The sequence below is a fragment of the Falco cherrug genome, chromosome 3 (genome assembly GCF_023634085.1).
Source record: "Falco cherrug isolate bFalChe1 chromosome 3, bFalChe1.pri, whole genome shotgun sequence".
NCBI classification, from domain to species: Eukaryota; Metazoa; Chordata; class Aves; order Falconiformes; family Falconidae; genus Falco; species Falco cherrug.
The window spans coordinates 25,390,189-25,408,908 of NC_073699.1; the positions used below are offsets into that span (position 1 = coordinate 25,390,189).

Here is an 18,720-nt window from a genome sequence, read left to right on the forward strand (position 1 = left end):
TCTTATCTGAGCACTTGTGTGCCAAGCCTAAGTGGCTGTTGGAAATGTTGAGCTCCCAAAATCTGACTAAAATCAATGCCAGCTTCAGACAAACTTTACTGTCTCAGTAAAATGTGGATTGGGACATCTAGATCCCAGTTTTGATGGGGTGAAAAAAATAACAACAGGTGGGTTTGAATAGAACTCCATAAGCTTGTAAATATAGTCTATAGGAGACAGCAATCAAAGAAAGGAAATGAGGAAGTGAAATAAATACATTTTTTACTTCATTACCAAGTTTTCCTGTTTACCTCATGATAGTGAGAAAGCATTTTATTAAATGATCATAAAATATTATTGCAGCAGTCACTAGGCAGAAACCAGGCACAGATAATACCCTTTCTGATATTTATTTAACAGGGGAAGAACAATCCTCTTCTGTCCATTGACTATTTGGTGAAACACCTCCTTGCAAACAGTATGTCAACAGGTATTTTAAAATGTAATCTGAACTACTCAAATATTAGCAAGCTGATCCAGTATTTGCACAGAAACATCTCAGAGTGAAATGCACAGGAAAAAGTTAACAGATTAGCTAGATACAAGCATTTTTTAATCCAAGTTACAAAAAAATACTTTGTAATGCTTAATTGGCTATTGCCACTTCCATCACAGATTCTAAGGGCATTGCATTCCACCCAGTTGCACCTGTACTGGGGCTAACAGCTTCTGTTTGTGTTCAACTAAAGCAGCAGTTCTTTTTATGGAAACTCCATTAAAAGCTTCATCTTGGAAAGTGTTAGAAAACAGCATCTAAGATACCACTCATCTTTTCTAGAACAGAGGAGTTAAAAAGCAGAGGACATTTATACAAATCAGTGAACTGCTCTGGACCTTAACTGCCTCTGTTTCTTTTGCAAGGGAGCAGAAGTATAAACACAGAGTATTCTTGTTTTCCTTTCTCAGCTGGAAGAAACTGAGCTGCTGCTGCCAGCTTTGGGGAACCCTCATAGGCAAGTACTGCATTTCCAGAAAGTTTGGGTAACTCTAAACTAATGCAGCTCTTCCAGAAAGGTATCCTGTACTCAGGAAAGCATTGAAAAATGAAGGATCCACTCACTATACTACCTCATAGTTGGTTCCATTGATTAAGCAACTGTGCTTACACAAATGCCATCTCATTTTAAGTTTGAATTTGTTCGATTTCTATTTCTGTCTACTCTTTATTCCTTGCTCTGTTAAAGTGCCCTTTGTTTCCTGTTTTCTCCCTGAGGAAGTTCTGACACATCACAACCATATTTTCTATCAACAGCTTTCTTTTAAATAAACTAACGCTGGGGGATTTTTAAAGCTTAACTAGCAGTGCTAGCCACCAGCCACCAATTCCTTTTTCTCTTTCGGTACTCCATGTTTTCCTTCTTCCTCTCAAAACTGCGAGTTGTACATCATAAGCATCAGTCTCATCAATGCAGTATACAAAGCTAAGATCAGTGTTATGCTCATCTCTGTTCATATGTATTCAAAGATCCTGTGGAAGCAGATGATATTTTTTTCACTATGATTTCCAGTGTCATTGCTTTCCAGAGAATTAAGCATTGCTTTTGCCTTCTGCACTAGATGTAAAAACTCAACACTGCACTGACTTTGTACGCAGGCAGTTGATGGGAGCCAGCCAACAGAAGAGGCCAGGTTGCTCTGGCCTTGTCAGTATTCACCCATGGGCTGCCAGCTGCAGATTTTATCAGCAGCAGCTTGATACTTTACCTCAGGATCAATGATTGAAATAATACATAACCGCTTTCCTAGTAACTCAAAGAAACAGAAATCAGCAGGGATTTCTTAGAGGGATGTTTTTTATGATCTACTACTAAATCACTTCACTACTGATAAAGTAAGTGTAAAGAACATTTTTAATAATACTGTTCAGATGGAGAGCACCATGTTAATTGTGAAATACACTGAAGCGAGATTAGGCCCTTTCTCATTCCAAGCAGAATGCTGATTAACCTATTCATTACACTGAAGTGGTGAAGTATAAATTGTTTATGAGGAAAGGAATTCCTTTTTCCTCATTTGGGGCTGCAGTCATTACAAATTTGGCTCTACAGCCACAGCTGTTTCTTTTAGAATCCGAACAGCTTTGAAAAACAGGCCAAGTAGAGCAAAATTCTGATTTCAATTGCAAACACTTAGAAATTTAAAGAAAGCCAGCAGGTAAAAACATTGGATATTTTTCATTGCTTCAGTGAAAACTCAATCACTAAGTTAAAGCCAAACTATCAACGTGCCACAATCACTACAATTAAACATATTCCATTATGTGAAAGAAAAGATGAAGACATGGCCTTGGTACTGCAGAGCTGTCACCCCAAAGAACCCTCCAGAGAGAAGAACTGAGAAGCAGTAGTAATTTTTTAATAGAACTGATGGACTCTTACTGGATTTAAACAGACTTCAGACATACTTGTTCTCCAGTGAATAAAAGTCCATTCTGAAACATTATGACAGTAAACAAAGATGAAGAAGAATAAGAAAAAAAGAACAGAAAAATATTCAAAAGCCTGTGGTGGCAAAATGGTAAGGTTCTATCTAAGATGTGATGTACGTTTGACATCCCAGCAGGATTTCTTGGTGATGTTAATGTTTTATAACATTTTTTGACTGAACTATTTCAATGTGGAAAAGTATTCATGGAGAAATATCAAACCAGTTATAATCTAACCAGTTTCAGTTCACTGTGTATTTCAGACCCCTGAGGGCCTGACTAAGGGAGAGGCTAAATAACGTTTTTCTGTTGGTTTTTCATTGACAGAGTAGGACTATTCAATTCACTGCCACATAGAATTTGGATTAGTGCACATGCACAGCTATACCAATTTACTCTAGCTGTTATCTGACCCATTATTTCAATGTCAATTTACAAACTGATTGTACAGGCTCATCTACAAAAAGACTGGGCTGAATCAACTACTAGAGTGTATATATAGGGCTGTCATCTAAAAGAAGTATAAGCCCACAGCTGAAGTAATTCACTTCACTCCTAAATTGTCACTTCTTGGCTACTTAGTTCTGAGTGCTGTCTACCTTTGTAAGGAACAGATGCATTTCATGACACTGAAAATGCTTAAGCTTTTTCTTCAACTTCAAAACAGTTAATGCATCTATCCGTATATACTATAGGTATGGAACCTTTAACAGTACAGATCTTATTTTTCAGTGTGTAGAAAAAAAACCTCAACAGGACAATAACGTTGTGGTTGAATCCTGAATGTTGCTGATTGTTTTCAATACTCAACCAAATGAGTAGAAACTGAGATAGTGCAGAGAATAGTTTGCAAAACAAAGCCACCCTGTGCATCTGAGAACAAAACCTGAAGTTAAAACCAAAATAAGGCCACTAAGGGGACCAATTTATTCCACAGGAAACCATCTCCCATTGCTGATATCACCCTATATCTAACTTCATTCTTAGAAGATCCATGAAGATACCTCTGACCCGTCAGCTCGGTGTAAGTTGGATCTGCACATGTTGTCAAACATGCTTTTTGCCTAGCTGCCAAGTCAAGGCTGCACTGATGTGATGAGCAAAACTCACTGCAGGAACAGACAGCAGCCAATGTTAGCCTGAGATGGAAGCCACTAACTGGTGTGTGTCTGGAAGGCAGGCACTCTCCTCTTCCTTCAGGGTCTTTGAATGCTCTTGCACTTTAAGCCAGTCTGGGCAGAATTTTACCACATAATTTTGGAGGTGTGTGAAAGAGCTGTTTGTCAAGCCTTTAACTTCAGATTGGTTAGCACAACTTTCTGAAAATCCATGCGACATTCAGCCTTCATTCTGTGCCAAGCATGAGCTGCCTACAGAGGAGAACTACACTGCATTTACAGCAACTGCACTTCAACTGTCATGTTCTGGCTGGAATCTCAAATGTTTACTAATGAGACAAGAAGCCTTCCACAGTTTGCTCTATGAATACCTTAAGTCTGGCCCTCTTCCACCACACTAAAGGAAATAAAATGGAAGCTCTGGAGCACATTATTGTGTGCCCACAACACACTGCAGCCATTCATTAAGCAAAGGCTTTCAGAGTCATGCAAAATATCGAAGAACATTAGCAAAGATCTCTAGGAACAAAAAAGTAAGAATATTCTGCTAGATTGCATGAAGAAATATTCTGTACTCCATCAGTTACTAGCTTTGGGTAAATCAAGTCTAGAATGAAGATTAAATATACATATATCCAATTCAAACAGAACATACTCATTGCAAATGAAGTTGCAATCAAACTCTGAATTAACATACTGTGCTGGTTTTGACTGGGATGGAGTTAATCTTCTCCATAGTAGCTGGTATGGGGCTACATTTTGGATTTGTGCTGAAAACCATGTTGATAACACAGGGATGTTTTTGTTACTGCTGAGCAGGGCTTACCCAGAGCCAGGGGCTTTTCTGCTCCTCACGCCACCCCACCAGCAAGTGGGCTGGGGGCACAAGGAGCTGGCAGGGGACACAGCCGGGACAGCTGACCCCAACTGACCAAAGGGATATCCCGTACCATATGATATCATGCTTGGCATATAGAGCTGGGGGAAGAATAAGGAAGGAGGGATGTTTAAACTGATGGCGTTTGTAATCTTTCTGCGTTACGAGGCCGTGCTTTCCTGGGGATGGCTGAACACCTGCCTGCCGGTGGGGAGTGGTGAATTAATTCCTTGCTTTGCTTGCGTGTGCAGCTTTTGCTGTACCCATTGCACTGTCTTTATCTCAACCACGAGTTTTCTCACTTTTACCCTTCCAAACATCTCCCCCATCCCACTGTAGGGGGAGTGAGTGCATGGCTGCGTGAGGCTTAGTTTCCAGCTGGGGTTAAAGCATGACACAAATTCAACGCAAATAAACTTTTTAAAACCCAAGACGGACTTCTAAGTGGACAAAAGAATTTTCTTCTTTCTGACGTCCACCATTACTCGATAGGGTAGAGACAATAATATACAAGTATGCTCCAACGGGCATAAAGGCAGATTTGAAACAGTGCAGCCCAGGCCCTCGGGAGGAGTATCCACATACTGCAGCAGATTGATCCTGGCTCCTGCGATGTTCCAGCCTCAGCAGGAACTTGCTCTTGTGTAGACAACAGGCGGCGGTGCCGGGTGACACCTTGTCCCATCGAGCGCCGGCATTGCCCAGCGTACACCGGCTTTTGTCCAGCGCCACACCCGCCTCTCGCGTCTCTGCCGCCGTTCGCTGCCTGAGCAGCCAGGCCGGCAGCACTGCCGCAGCCCTGCGCCGCCGAGCCGCCCCCTCGGCCGCCCGCTGCGCCCCCGGCGAGCGGGCGGGCGCAGCCCCGGGCGCGGCGGGGCCAGTGCCGGGCGGGGCGTTTCCCCGCAGGGAAGCCCGGGGCGGAGCAGCGCCCCCCGCGCCGTTCCCCACGCGTGAGGCGCGGCTGCCCCCGCGCGGCTCCGACGGCAGCCGCTCGCAGCGGCGGCGGGAAGGGCACGAAGCCCCCGGAGCGGGCGCCCTGCAGTGACAACTTGTAAGTGCTGTTCTGCTCAGGAGTACCGCGAGTCATGTCGATTCATTTTTCCCAGTAGCCGAATCCCAACAGCACCTACCTGCTCATTCGGCTTCTGCTTCTCCTGCGCTCCCTAACCTTTCGGATGCCTCAAACCGAAGCTGGCAAAAATGAACTGTTGTCACTTCAAAGCCCCTTGCCTGATCCTCTCTATTAATTAAGTTTATTTTTTGCAGTTATTTATCAACCTGGCTGATGTTGCAGTTACAAAAGTTTAAAATGTATCTGGATCATCGTAAGAGACTTCTATTGGCAAATTATTGTATTATGCTGAAATTTCAAGAGGCCCCAAAGATACACATAATTAAAAAATTACCAGCAATATGTGCAAAGCTGGAAAACAGTAGTTGTCATGGATCAGAATAGTTACTCTTTTTTTCATTAAAGTAAATGTGAAAACAAAAGAGAATTGCTGATGAAAATACAACTGCCTTTTTTTTGTTTGAAGAATTCAGCCTCTTACCAGTTAGTATTTGCAACACAATTCAGAGGCTTCAACCACTCCCTCTAGCAAAGAAGTCGCAAGAGGAATGCCACCAACAGTTTGATGCAGTCTTAACTTCTTCGTCCTGTCCAGCTACTAGAAAGGATATGCTCAGGAGTATGCCATATCACATTTTCCACAGGCTTTTTTCCCCCCATTCTGCATTTCTAGTCAACATAACTTGTTAATTGCTTTTCTTTAAAAATCTAAGCAAGTTTGCACAACCATATAAAATTATGGATTATTAAAAAGTGGAATAGGTGATACCACATTACGGTGCACTGACATAGAGAAAAGGCTTAGAACCACAAGTCCACAAAATTTTTTATCAAAATAACACCAAGTTTAAGAAACTGATGCAGTGCAAAGAAACTTCAGCTCATCATACAAAAAAAAAAAAATAATCCATACTTAAGTATGTAAACTGCTTCCAATCCTGACATGACTGACATAGTACAGAAAAAGAAAACACTGTAACCCAGATGAACATCAAAGTTAAAGACTGGCATGCTGGGCAAGAAAGGTTCTTATTCTTTGCAGGAGTTCCTTCTTTACACTGTCTGGTACCAAGGCTGTAACACAAAGAAGAAAGGAAGAGTTAAAAAACCCAAAATTAAAAAATATGCCTACATCAACCTTTTACAACAGCTACTTTATTATTTGTTTGTTATTGCAATTCTGTTAATTCCTAAAGTAACTGAAGCTTCTTGATTTTCAAATAGCAGATCTATATTTTCCCATTCAAAATAGGCTAAAACTGAAGTCTATTGAGAACACTTGTTATTGGCAGGTTTTTGCCTAGCCATAGTCAAGAAAATTGGAAAGTTTAAGGGAAAGAACTATTGAACAGTAAGGAGGATATAATCACTAGAAACTAGCTGATTATCCTACCTTTTCTTCTTCACAAATTTGAGACCAAAAAAAAAAAAATCTCAGACATGACCTCAGAGTAAGGGTCTCCAGCAAGTTATTTCAAAGGTCTATTTTCATTTAAGACTTAAAAGTTTCTCCCACTAACGCTAAAGCCTAATAAAGAGTCCAATATAAATTGCCTATATAAGTTGTCTATCCAAAGACAACTGCAATATTTCCTGAAGAGATTCTATTTTTCTCTATATGCTACATCCTTTCCTTTTCCCATTACACAAGTACTGGTAGTTCCTATTTTCCATCTTAAAAAGAATTGGAATTTTTATCTCTGCTGCATACCTCAGGTTGTCTTGAGACCATTAAGTCAATTATAAAGATGAATACAGACTCATGACTAAATAATGTAACCTGCAGAAGTAATCTACACACACAGCTCATTACATATTTTTAACGGCTGTTGCATAATACAAATTCACTTTTATTTGTAGTTAATCTCAACCTATTAACATTTTTCCTTGAATCCAACACAGGCAAATTCATAATGATGCTTTCAAAATATTAATGAAATACAGGTAGGTATGTTTACTGTGGTACTACCATATCCACATTTGCATTTTCTTACCTCTGCCTTTTGGAGTGATTTCTGCCACCAAATCATCAACGGTAACATGCTCTAATCCTTTTTCTTTAATGACATCTGAGGAAGACCAAGACCAATATTTTAAGTCTTTTAATCTATTCATTAGAAGACAAAAGCTGTATGTGTAGGTCATCAGAGAATATGAAGTCATTCACTGCAGGTTATTAACTCAGTACTTACTGCATTGTACAGTGCATTTAGTCTCTCATTCATACCGCAGGTTTAAGGATGGGAACTTGTCACTACTGATGCATCTTGATCAGCTCGTATTTTAAAATCCAACGTTACAAAGTTTAAGCTTATCTGAGCATTACCAGATGTGTACATTACTGGAGTGTTGTAGCAGTTCACAAGTTGGTCTGCTTATCTCTTCAAACACATTTTATGTAATAGTGAGAAAGAGATGCAATTGGAAAAAGACTTTGGAACATACAAGGGAGAGCAGAGAGACGGCAAATACTACTCTTCATAACTGGTTTAAACAATGTCTCCCTCTCTATTTCAGCAAAGTAAAAAAGCATATCTGAAAGAATGGTATACATCTACAGCAAAACAAAAGCTATGCTTAAGACATACCGTGTGATTAATATATACCAGTATTTAAACGATTGCCTATTTATAACACCCTGAAGACTACTGAAAAATGCAGAAGTTAACGCTGAGTAGAAACTTCAATTCAGTAGCATAATCCTAAAATATTTTGTCTAAACTTGAATAGTTTTAGCTGTATGTCAGTACATAGGATTGATTGTCCCCAAGACACTAAATGTTTTCTGAACTGACACCACATGAACTATTTATAAACTAATTTTCTTGGATGAATTGTCTGTAGAAATTAATCCTGGATTTCTCAATTACTGGCCCTTATCCACAATGGCAAGAGGCTCTAGAACAAGTTACCAAAAAACCCCAATCCCAAACCAAAAAACAATCCAAAAAACCCCCACCACAACAAACCAACAACAGCAAAAAAACACCTAACCCCCACAAATTCCTCTCTGTCCTTTCTTTTGGAGGTTATTAGGGCTTTAACAGAGACAAATGAACTTATATTTGCATTCTCAGCAGCTGAAGTTACAGTTCAATGTGCTAATGTAAACCAAGTAATTTTATATAACTTTACTATAGCACAGGATAAAGTATGCAATTGAGAAGGCATATAAATATCTCTTTTGCTATCTGTACTATTGAAATGGATTGTCTCTGGCAGTGACATCAGGCAGACAACTGCAAGCATGGATCATTTCAGCCTTCTCTGCAAAACCACCTATAAAAACAATTTAACACACTCAGCCCTACAAAAAGAAAGACTTTATAATGCAATATTGACTTGCTGGGCACAATAGACCAAAACAGAATTAAAGCTCAAGGTATTTTTTATTTGCTTTAAGGAAATTTCATCACATGATCACATTCCCAGATGCTTAAATACCATTTATAACAGTTTCATGCAATTTACAAGTCAGTAAATTGTAGTAATGCTAAAACTAAAGATTTGGTTATTTAGAGGCTCATCTGCTTGTTTTCTCTCATCTAAGTAGATGATCTTAGTTTCAAGAATGTATTCAGAGAGTACAAATGCACTTCTTTCTCTCCCATGTGCAGAAAACAAAGTTCTCTTAAGTTTCTAAGTTGCATACTGCTGCATTTGCTCCATGTTCCTTTATCTTAGCTTTTATTCTTCTGTGGTAAGGAAGTAATCTCTCTCAGAACAAAAAGTCGTATCATCATGATAAAGAATCAGTTGCAATGCTTTTATCAGAAGCTTAATAGAGATCAGACCAGAGAAGAAGTTTCAAGGTTTTTTTTCCCAAGATGGCAAGATTCTTGCATGCAGAGATACCTTCCTCTGGCCCAAGTCCCATTTTAATTGACTGTTAGGCAGTAAAGCCTTCATCTGGGCCTTTTATTTGGCCAGAACCACAGCTGATTACAAAGGGCATTAGTTATCTGACTATTGTTACCTTTGCAGTGTGCCTTCAACTGATCTTTCCAGCCGCATTCAATTAATTTGGCTCTCAGCAACTCTTTAAGGCTGTTAAGGCAATATATAATCTTGTTAGGAACAGCAAACACGCTTGAGAACTTAAATATGCTCCAGTGCCAAGCCAAGCCTACAATCACTACTCATAGCAGAACTCCCAGACCAGCAGCAGAAGTGGCTGAACAGCATGTGAATCCTAACCCAAATGGGTACCAATTTCTGTTTACCGTGTTGAACCACAAGGAGTTGGCAGATCAGGAGCTAATTCACAGTATTTCTTCAGGCAGTGTTGATGCTGCAGCCATGGAAAAGAGGTAGAAACCCTTGAACCACTTGAACTGTCAGAGTCTGTTAGCAAACGTATGCTAACTTTCAAAGTTAGAATATTTCACCTGAAACCTGGCCTTCAAAACAAATAAAACCTTCCCCCCTCTTTTCTGAAAGCAGAATTCTATACCACTGTCTTCAACTGCAGGTTTCTCTCCCCGGTTACACTTTACCTCATGCTGAGTGAAGATGAAGGGATCATATCTTATCTTCCTAAGTATGGTTAGCAATTATAAGTGTAAGCAACAAGAATTCAGGCATTAAACAGAGAAGACACACAACAATCTGCTGCGATGATACATCTACTGCATATATCAGAAGAGAATATTGAAAGCTAACTAAAAAAAGTGAAAATTAGTACTGAAAAACAGATGGGAAAATGAAAGTAAGATACGATAAAATAACCTTTAACATTTTTATCCTTTATTCCATCAGCTAGCAAGCATACTTACCTTGTACCATACTAAATAACTCTAGCAAGATTCTGTTTTTATGAATCAAAGGATTACAGCAAGAGGCTAAACCGTGTAGGTCTAATCCCTTTTACTCAGTGCATTGTGCAGAGGGCAGTTGAACTGATGACAAAAAGCAGAGTAATAATACAGGTTACATTCACTGCTTCTGAGTATTCAAGAAATCTAAGTGCTGTCTCTGATCACAGTACAGGTCTGGTAAAGGATGTTTATATTAGAGCTTTTGACACCCTGTCAAAACTCTTCTCACTCTTAAATTAGAATAAAATAGGTCCCAGTACCATTTCAAGAAATTGCTTGGTCTGCTGAAGCTCTGAAATCTCCACAGACACCATGTCAGTCTACAAAAGTTAAGGCTAGGTACAGGGCTATGACCTAGAAACAAGACTCCTTCTCATAAAGGCCTCAAAAAATGAAGGAAATGGAGGTTTTGATGTGTAGTGTTACTAGTAAAATCATAAGGGAAACTTCACAAGCATGCTAGTTACATGTAAATACAATGCAAATAGAACAGAGTGAAGAAGCAACAAAAGGCCAAGAACTAGCTGCCACTCTGCCTTGGATAATTTGTTGCCTTTATTGAGATCTCTACAACGACTTGCACAAGTGCTGTTTTATGTGTTTCACTGTATACTTCTTTCCCTAACAAGAGAAAAGATGGGAACCCAAGAAAAACTTAAGAGCAAAAAGGAAAGTTTTGCCTCGTTCTCTTTATCAAAAAAAAAACACCATTCAATGCAATGAGTTGCATTTAATGGTGATTTTCATACGAACCAAGAGCTTTCCAACACAAAGTACCAGAATAAAATAAAGCTTTAGAATTCATAAACCAACCGCCCCATCCTTTATTTTCCCAGCTTCTCCTTTCAAGTATAAACCTGCAATAAAACTGTTCAAAAGGCAAAAAAAATCAGCTGTTGGGTTTTTTTTATATATATAACTTTATATAATACATAAGACTTTCACATGCAGGCATATGAAGAATTTAGAGTTAAGCTTAATTAATCTTTACTGCTAGGTGTACTTCATGGCTGGTAACATTTAACGCCCCTTACTGGCACGGAGTAGGAAGCTTACTTACCGTTCTCGCTCTCCTGTCTCTATTAGCTTTTGGTTAATGGTTGCTCTCATCTGGGCGTCTTTATTCATGTTGGCAATCTGGGTTTGTCACCGACCTACACAGAACAGAACAGCGCTGTGACAAGCATCGGTGTCACCGGCACCACAAAAAGAACAGTCACGGGCGCAGCACTGCGCCCATTGACGCACCCCCGCAGCGCCTGGCCGGCGCACCGGTACGTGACCTGCCCCGGAGGAGAGCACGCCCGCAGCCCCACCGGAACGGCACTGCCCGTCCCCCCAGCGCCGGGGGCACCGGCAGGTCACCAGGCGGCCGCGGCCCACCTCGCCGGGCACAGGCCCCCCGCAGCCCGACCCTCCCACCCGGCGCCTCACCCGCCCAGCCCACCCAGCGGCTCCCCCGCCGCGGCCGGAGCGAGGGCGTGGGCGCGGGGCTCGGCAGCGGGCACAGCCCCAGGCCCAAGCCCGGCGCGCTCCCGGCTCACCCCGCCGCGGCGCTGCCACTCCCCGGCGGCAGGAGGTGGAACCGCCTCCCGGACGCACGTGCCGCCGCCCGCCCCCCTCCCCTCTCTTGCGGGGGCCGCCGGGAAACGTAGTCCGGGACGGTGCCGCCGGCTAGGCGACTACAACTCCCGGCGTGCCCCAGGGCTCCTGGCCGCGACCCGGCGCGGCCTACAGCTCCCCGCGCGCCCAGGGCTCCCGCCCCGGCCCGGACTACAGCTCCCGGCGTGCTCCGTCGCCGCCGCCGGCCGCCAGCGCGGCCCTTCCCGTGGTGCTCCGGGGCGGCTCCCGCGCGTCGCCTGAGGGGCCGCCGAGTTGCCGCCTGCTGCCAAGTTTTCCTTGGGGCCGCGGCATGGCGGGCGCCGCCCACTGCTCCCTGCGGGTCAAGCGCCTGCTCTTGGACCCCAAGTTCGAGGGCTACAAGCTGTCCCTGGAGCCGCTGGCCTGCTACCAGCTGGGGCTCGACGCGGGTGAGGAGGGGGGTGGGTCCGGTGGCGTGCGCGGCGCGGGAGGGAGAGCCCACCGGGCTTCGCCTTCGCCCGGCGGCTCGGTCGGCCCCGTGGGCAGCGGGGAGGGTACCGGCTTCGTCCCAGTTGCCCTCCGTCCTTTTCCAGTGCTCCACAGCTCGGCCCGGCGGCCCTCGGTACAAGCCAAGTGTGCCCTGAGCCGGGGAAAGCCCGGCCCGCCTTACCGGGAGGCCTGCACCACTGTCTTCTGTCGGGAACAGCGGACGTTTCGGGACCTAGCGTTTCGTCGCGATTTTTGTCGTTGTAATTGACTGAAATGTCATTGGTATCTGCCCCACCCCTCTCCTAGCCTCATGTGGCTTCATGGTAGACCAAGGCTTCTGACTGCTGTCAGATCACTGCCTTACAGCTGTCTGCCCCTGTGAGTTTGGACTTAGTTTCTAAATGGGTAAGAAAATGTGTGTGCTAAATCTGGTCTTGGCTTGTGCACACGAGGTGACCAGCAGAGGTAGCTCAAAATGATAGTGTATATGTGAGTGTGATGGATTATGTGCAATTTAGAGAAATGTGTAGGAAACTGATACCGTCTACAAACAGAACAAATCTTCAGCAAATTAGTTATTTTTCTTCCTCATCCCACAGTTCAGAGGTGCATCTTCAGGCTATGTATTCCATGCTCTGCTTTTTCTGCTAAGTATTACTAACGTTTGAGTTACTAGTCCATTAATGGGCTAATTCACCGAGAAGAGCATTAGTGCAAAATTGTGTTGGGTATGTGCATACAACCTTAGCCACGCCCCCTGAAATCTCTCGGCATTGTACCTTTATTGATTTGTGAAATTTAGGCCTTTTGTAAAGTGGATGAATTAGTGCCCTTTTTTTTAATAAAGCTGGGACAGTAATACACAATTTGGGTGGACTATCTATTTCTATTTCTACCTCTATATGTTTACTGGAAAATATACCACTTTACAGTCACCCATTATGTGTTACTTTAGTTTTCTGTTGAATACAATGTATTTAGTAATGGATCAGAAAGGTATGTTTGCTGTGGTGAATTGTCAGCAGTAACATGGAAGTTGTATGTGAATTGTGTATTGGAGGATAAGTGAATGAAATTGAGGTGAAACTGTATATGTATCTATGATAGGACTGGAAAATTTAATGAGTAACATTTTTGTTATGTATTTTTTCTTTTTACTGTAAGACTGGTTTAGGTGTCACCTTTCAAAAGGCAGTCCAAATGTGAGTGTATGTGTGTTGGGAGCATACTACAGCTGTGTCAAAGATGGCAATGGTTAGTGTAGCATAGTTACAGTCTCTTAGTTTGTCCTTTACTTGATGTTCTGCCTATGGTCAGACAAGCAATATGGTTCTTGGATAGTCAATTGTGCACCTATTCTAAATAGATGAGGATTACAGGTTTTCGTTAAAATATTTGAATGATGAAGTTGCTAATGGAGAGATGGATCTAGTCAGTTCTTGTTCAGATATTTTACATAACAGTTATAGTAAATCATGTGATAGGTGTCTATTAAATCCTACTAAATCATTAATACCAAGTCACTTATTCTGTTCTCTGCGTGCATGTGTGTATATATTTAGCTAGATATTGATCCACTGGAGACTGGAAAGCTGCGTTGTTGTTATTTAAAACTAGCAACGTGAAATATAAACCAAACCAGGCCTAATATCTTCTAGATGTTTTGTTTGTCCATATTTCAGCCTGCCTTAGGCCATACAGCTGATGCTCTATTGTTGCTGGTTTTATTCTGCTTACTTCAAGGTGGTTTCCTCTGGTAGCAGTGGTCTACATATGGGTCCTTCGATAACTTGACTTTTATGTTGTGCGTGGTTTGTAGGCCATGGCTTTTTCAAATCACTGCATGGGAGAGGAAATTAAAACTGTGTGAGAAAGCCAAGGACTTTTGCTTTCCAGCATATTTGTGAGCAGATAAAGTGCCTCAGGAACATGATGAAGAACTTAGTAGTTTGTTGGTTATTAAATTAATATTTGTTACTGAGCAAAGAGTTTGGTTTCGTTTCCTCAAAGTGGGAGTTAGTAAAGTACAATAGCTGAGAAAAATGTCAAATGTTTAGGAACACTTTCAGCTGGACTAATTTCTGATTTTATTCACAAACTGTGTGCAAAAATGTTGTAGTAGAATCTGGACAATAAATATAAAAAGGCTGTTGAATTTTTTGTTTGTTTTGCAGGAAATTATTTCAGGAGTGCTTGTCTCAAATGACCTGGGATTTGGAGTTCTGCTTGTGTGGCATCCCAGATTTCATGGCTGTATGATGAACATGTGAGGTTTAGAGTACTTGGAATACGTGACAATAAGTAGAAATAGGTACTCATTCTTAAGTAGAACTGAGTTAACTCAGCTGTAGTTGAAGTTTTTATGCAGTGTTATTACAGACTTGCGTATTGAATATTAGAGTATTGATCTCCTTTGTTGATATTTTAATTTATGTTTTTATATTTATCCATTTTTATGAATTTCACTACTAGCTATAAAATTATCAAAAAAAAATTGACACATGGATTTGTTGCAGGTTTCAACTGCTAGAACAGGTGGATAGCAGCACATGGTATTGCAGGGCGACTTGTGGTTGTCATGCTCATGTGGATGGACTGCATTGAGCTTCATTTCCTGACCATTGTGTAAAACTTAGTATTCAGCTCAAATTTGCCTTTAACTGTCAAACTGTGGTTGCCAGGAATTTGCTGTGGTCAGATGTACAGCTGAAGCAGAGAGAAATTTAAAACACTTTTTTAGTTATTTACTAGATCTGTGGTAGGGAGGCATTGTCTAGTGAATTTCTGAAATATATAGTCACAGAGATGGAGATTTATGAAATTCTGATATCTTATGTTCCCTTTTAAATACTCCGAGTTGCATGTTCTTTTATTTCTTCCTTATTTCTACCCATTCTGTCTTAATCTAAACTTTCACAGTCTTTTGTCTTTTCTTATCTCTCATCCTGGTAACATGTTTTGACTAATAATGCGTCCCACACTATTATACCTTTAATTCTCAACTCTTCATCCTAAATCTTGTCTATTTTTCTTTTTATTTTCCTTAGTTTACTTCCATAACTTATTTTGGAATGCTTCCATTGCATTGAGCTTTATAATGCCTTTCTTTGAGATCACGGAACCTTTGTGAGGGAGGAAAGAGTGTCTTGGTTACAGTCACCTCTTCTGCCCTGATCTGACCTTGGCAGAGTCCAGTACAGTGACTGTGGGGCAAATCCTTGTCTCCCGCAAGGAGCATGTCTAAGACACACAACATTTTTAAAGGAATTAAAACCTTGCTCTTGACTTCCACTAGTTAGATGTAACTTTGTTCCCTTTTCTTTCCAGAGGCTTAGGATTTATTCAAATGTGGACATCCCTCATGCCTTTCCTGTCTACCTTGTCTGTCTGGCAGAAGCGTTACACGTATGATGTACTGCATGCTTTTTGATGCAGTAACAGCTGAAAGGCATAGTAAACAGTCACTCAAACATGGAGCTCCTGTTGCAAGTCAGGAGAATATGCAAGGAATGCATTCCCTTGAACACATATGCATTTATGTTTTTTAATCACTTTTTAAAAAAGTGTTGTTAATAAATGACTGCCCTATTTGCAGCCTGTTAAGACGAGGTCTGTGCTTCAGTCAAAAGTAGCTGCCCAGTATTAGTACTGCTACATGGAAAACGTGGAGCCGAAGGCACTGATACATTTCAAACATTTATAGAGATTTCCATTTGCATTTTCCAATTCTGTTTGAAAAATAAAATATAGAAAAAAGTGTTTAATGTAATGGAAATACTGAGAAACTGTGAGCCACAGTTTTTTCCAGACATTTGCAGCTATAGTTCATAAATGTAGGTTGAGGTCTCAGGCATGTGTGTATCTGTTCTTGTGTTGCACCTCAATTTCTTGAGAAAGGAAAAGATAATATATAGACAAGTTCTGCCTTGAAACTGTTGTTAAAGAAAATGGTTCTTGCAGCTGGTACAAGTCAACTTACAAATCAAGGCATTGCTATAGTGATACTTTCACAAATGCATTGATAGTTTTTGGATCTTGTTCAATTTAGTGCATGATAGATCCTATTTACTTTTCACACTTGTGTAAGTAATTTGATCTGACAGAAATACTCCATTACATGGTATCTGTCAGCCTGTGCTTGTTTGCAGCAAGCTATGTGTTTATTAAACAGTAAATTTTTGTGTTGTCTATTAACATACTTCCTGCAGTAGAATAAAAAAGCCTTGTACTTTTACTCAACAGGAGCAATGAGATGATCCTACCATTAACAATAAAAACATATTTGTTAATTAATATTTTTATTAGTTAACATTAATATTTTTATTAGTTAACATTAATATTAAAAGAAAAAAATTAATACAGGGTTAGAAGCATCTTTGAATGCTGCTATTAGAAAATAAATTAATGTGATCTCTTCCAGTAGTAGATAAGTGTATATGAAATACTAAATTGCTTCCACCGGGTGGCACTGCAAAACAAAGTATGACATACAAGCATATAACATTTGATGCCCCAAAATAATATGTTGATATAATTATTTAACATATTTTCTGGTACTGTAAAGTTGTTTTGATGTATTTGGTAAAACATTTAGAATGAGAAGGGAGATGGTTCTCACCCTTTTTTTCTCTACTTCCTCCCCGGTGCTGCTTTTTAGTGATTGATGGCCCATATATGACTTCATTTAAAGTATAAGTCCATTGTTAGTGTTCTTTATTCAGAGGTTGTTGTTTGTTTGGGGTTTTTTGTGGGGCAGCGTAATAATTATAGTAAGATTCAGTTAGGTTAGGGACATCTTACTCCTATTGATTCTTATGAGTTACTTTTGCATTCAGTGATTTTGCTTTTAAGTAAAGGTGGTGTGAATGAAAATCTTTGCTTAATTATCTTTGAAGTATTTCAAGTCAAACTACTTCTTTTAAGCATGGTGCTGGAAATGAGTACAATTCTAGAAAAGTGGCATAATTTTCTTTGTACTAGTCTGAAATATCCCAGCTAGCTAGGGTTGTTGGGAAATAGTATTGACAGCTGAGATTTAATTTATACATCTTGTATATTTGCTGTCTTCTGGTGTGACAGAGTATCAATCAATGTTCCTGGGGTTTAGTTGTGCAGATTTATTTATCAGAAACTTGCAGGAGACCATGTATCATTCTGTTGAATAGCTGCCATTAACTACTGCTTATTAATTGAACCGGAAAAGCAGAAGCTTAATGAATTAGTATACTCTTAATAAAAACCAAACCAAACAACGCCCCCCCCAAACCAAAAACAAAGCAAGCAAAAAATCCTGACCAAACACCCACACAAAAACCCACAAAACTGTGACTGAATAAGGTGATGATCTAATTGAAGTATTTCTTCTTTTCTCTTTATATTAACTTCTCTTTTCCTGAATTTACTTTATTAAATGTCTTCATTTCTTCTCTTTTTTGTCCTTCATTACCTTGCACTTAGCTCTGTTGGTTTTCTCCTTGTTTTTTCAAGGACTTTTTTTCCAAGTTTTTCAAGGTTTTTCCAAGAAAACTTGAACCTGGAAGGCTATAGAGAGGAAGGAATGAACTTCATCCTAGTGTAAAATCTCCTATGAACTATCTGAGCACATGGTATGTGATAGCAGATGTCATTTGTGCCCAGATTTCAGTGAATCACAGAATGGGTTTCAGTTAATCAAGGATGGAATAGTTTATCTAATTACTTTTCCTTGGCAGGGAGCTATATATACAGGATACATTCTGCAAGCAGTTGATAACCTTCTTCACAGTGTTTCATGACAGTGCCACACACATTTGTTTGATTTCCTGAAATCACATACAAATTTCATAGTTTCTGACTGCTGTTTATGAAGAATTAATTACATATTGCAATTATGCAAGGAATTTGGATCTCCTATTCCTGACCCATTGTTCAGGGCTGTCAGGACTACAGGCTGAGAAACTCAAAGAGAGTTATTCATGTTCTTCCAGCTTTTATAAAGCTTATCACCTTACAATCAGCTAATTAATAGTATATCGTTCCAAGAATTTTCTTGAAAGGTTATACATTTGCTTTAGGAAGCATCTAGTTTGGACTATTTTCACTATTTGTATGTGCTTTAATTAGAATCTAATAGTAGCAACGTGTCTAGGGGGACGGGGAAGAAGTAGAGACAAGAAGCTTTACAAAATAAGGCAATTTTAGGTTTTCTGTGCTGAAAAAGCTTTATATGCTTCTGCATGTGTGTTCTAATTTCAGAAGATCAGTTGATCTAGCTGTACAGGAAGTAGATGATGTGCATTTGGTTTCATTGAAAATAATTATCT

The 18,720-nt window shown here is 40.5% G+C and overlaps 2 protein-coding genes across 7 annotated transcripts in view; one reads left to right on the forward strand and one right to left on the reverse strand.

The window, feature by feature from the left end:
* Positions 1–6,345: 6,345 nt before the first annotated feature.
* Positions 6,346–12,625, reverse strand: ENY2 (ENY2 transcription and export complex 2 subunit). 4 transcript variants are annotated; one of them, XM_055704677.1, is made up of 5 exons: positions 12,600–12,625; positions 11,409–11,502; positions 9,508–9,578; positions 7,526–7,600; positions 6,346–6,605 (listed from the first exon to the last, which is right to left on the reverse strand). In XM_055704677.1, the coding sequence occupies exons 2-5, from the start codon at positions 11,474–11,476 to the stop codon at positions 6,529–6,531; spliced, it is 291 nt and encodes a 96-aa protein (XP_055560652.1). In that variant the 5' UTR covers positions 11,477–11,502; positions 12,600–12,625; the 3' UTR covers positions 6,346–6,528. The 4 variants fall into 4 exon arrangements, with proteins under 4 accessions (XP_055560652.1, XP_055560651.1, XP_055560653.1 ...); XM_055704676.1 differs by lacking the exon at positions 12,600–12,625 and adding an exon at positions 11,893–12,007; XM_055704678.1 differs by lacking the exon at positions 12,600–12,625 and adding an exon at positions 11,783–11,889.
* The window catches only part of NUDCD1 (NudC domain containing 1), a 41,578-nt gene continuing 34,946 nt past the window's right edge, over positions 12,089–18,720 (forward strand). Inside the window, exons 1-2 of one of the 3 annotated variants that reach the window (XM_055704675.1) lie at positions 12,258–12,378; positions 14,593–14,684. Coding sequence is in view for 1 of the 3 variants with exons in the window: in XM_055704673.1 (XP_055560648.1) it covers positions 12,261–12,378 (118 nt within the window). In the remaining 2 variants the exon portion in view is untranslated. Of the gene's footprint in view, positions 12,379–14,592; positions 14,685–14,710; positions 14,730–18,720 lie in introns of those variants that run through there. The other 2 variants (XM_055704673.1, XM_055704674.1) reach the window with 2 other exon arrangements.

Coding starts and splice junctions, on each gene's coding strand:
- ENY2 (XM_055704677.1), bottom strand. CDS start 11,476: ATGAATAAAGACGCCCAGATGAGAGCAACCATTAACCAAAAGCTAATA. Junction 9,579..11,408: donor GAGACAGGAGAGCGAGAACG/GTAAGTAAGCTT, acceptor TTGCCTTAACAG/CCTTAAAGAGTTGCTGAGAG. Junction 6,606..7,525: donor AATCACTCCAAAAGGCAGAG/GTAAGAAAATGC, acceptor TTTGTGTTACAG/CCTTGGTACCAGACAGTGTA.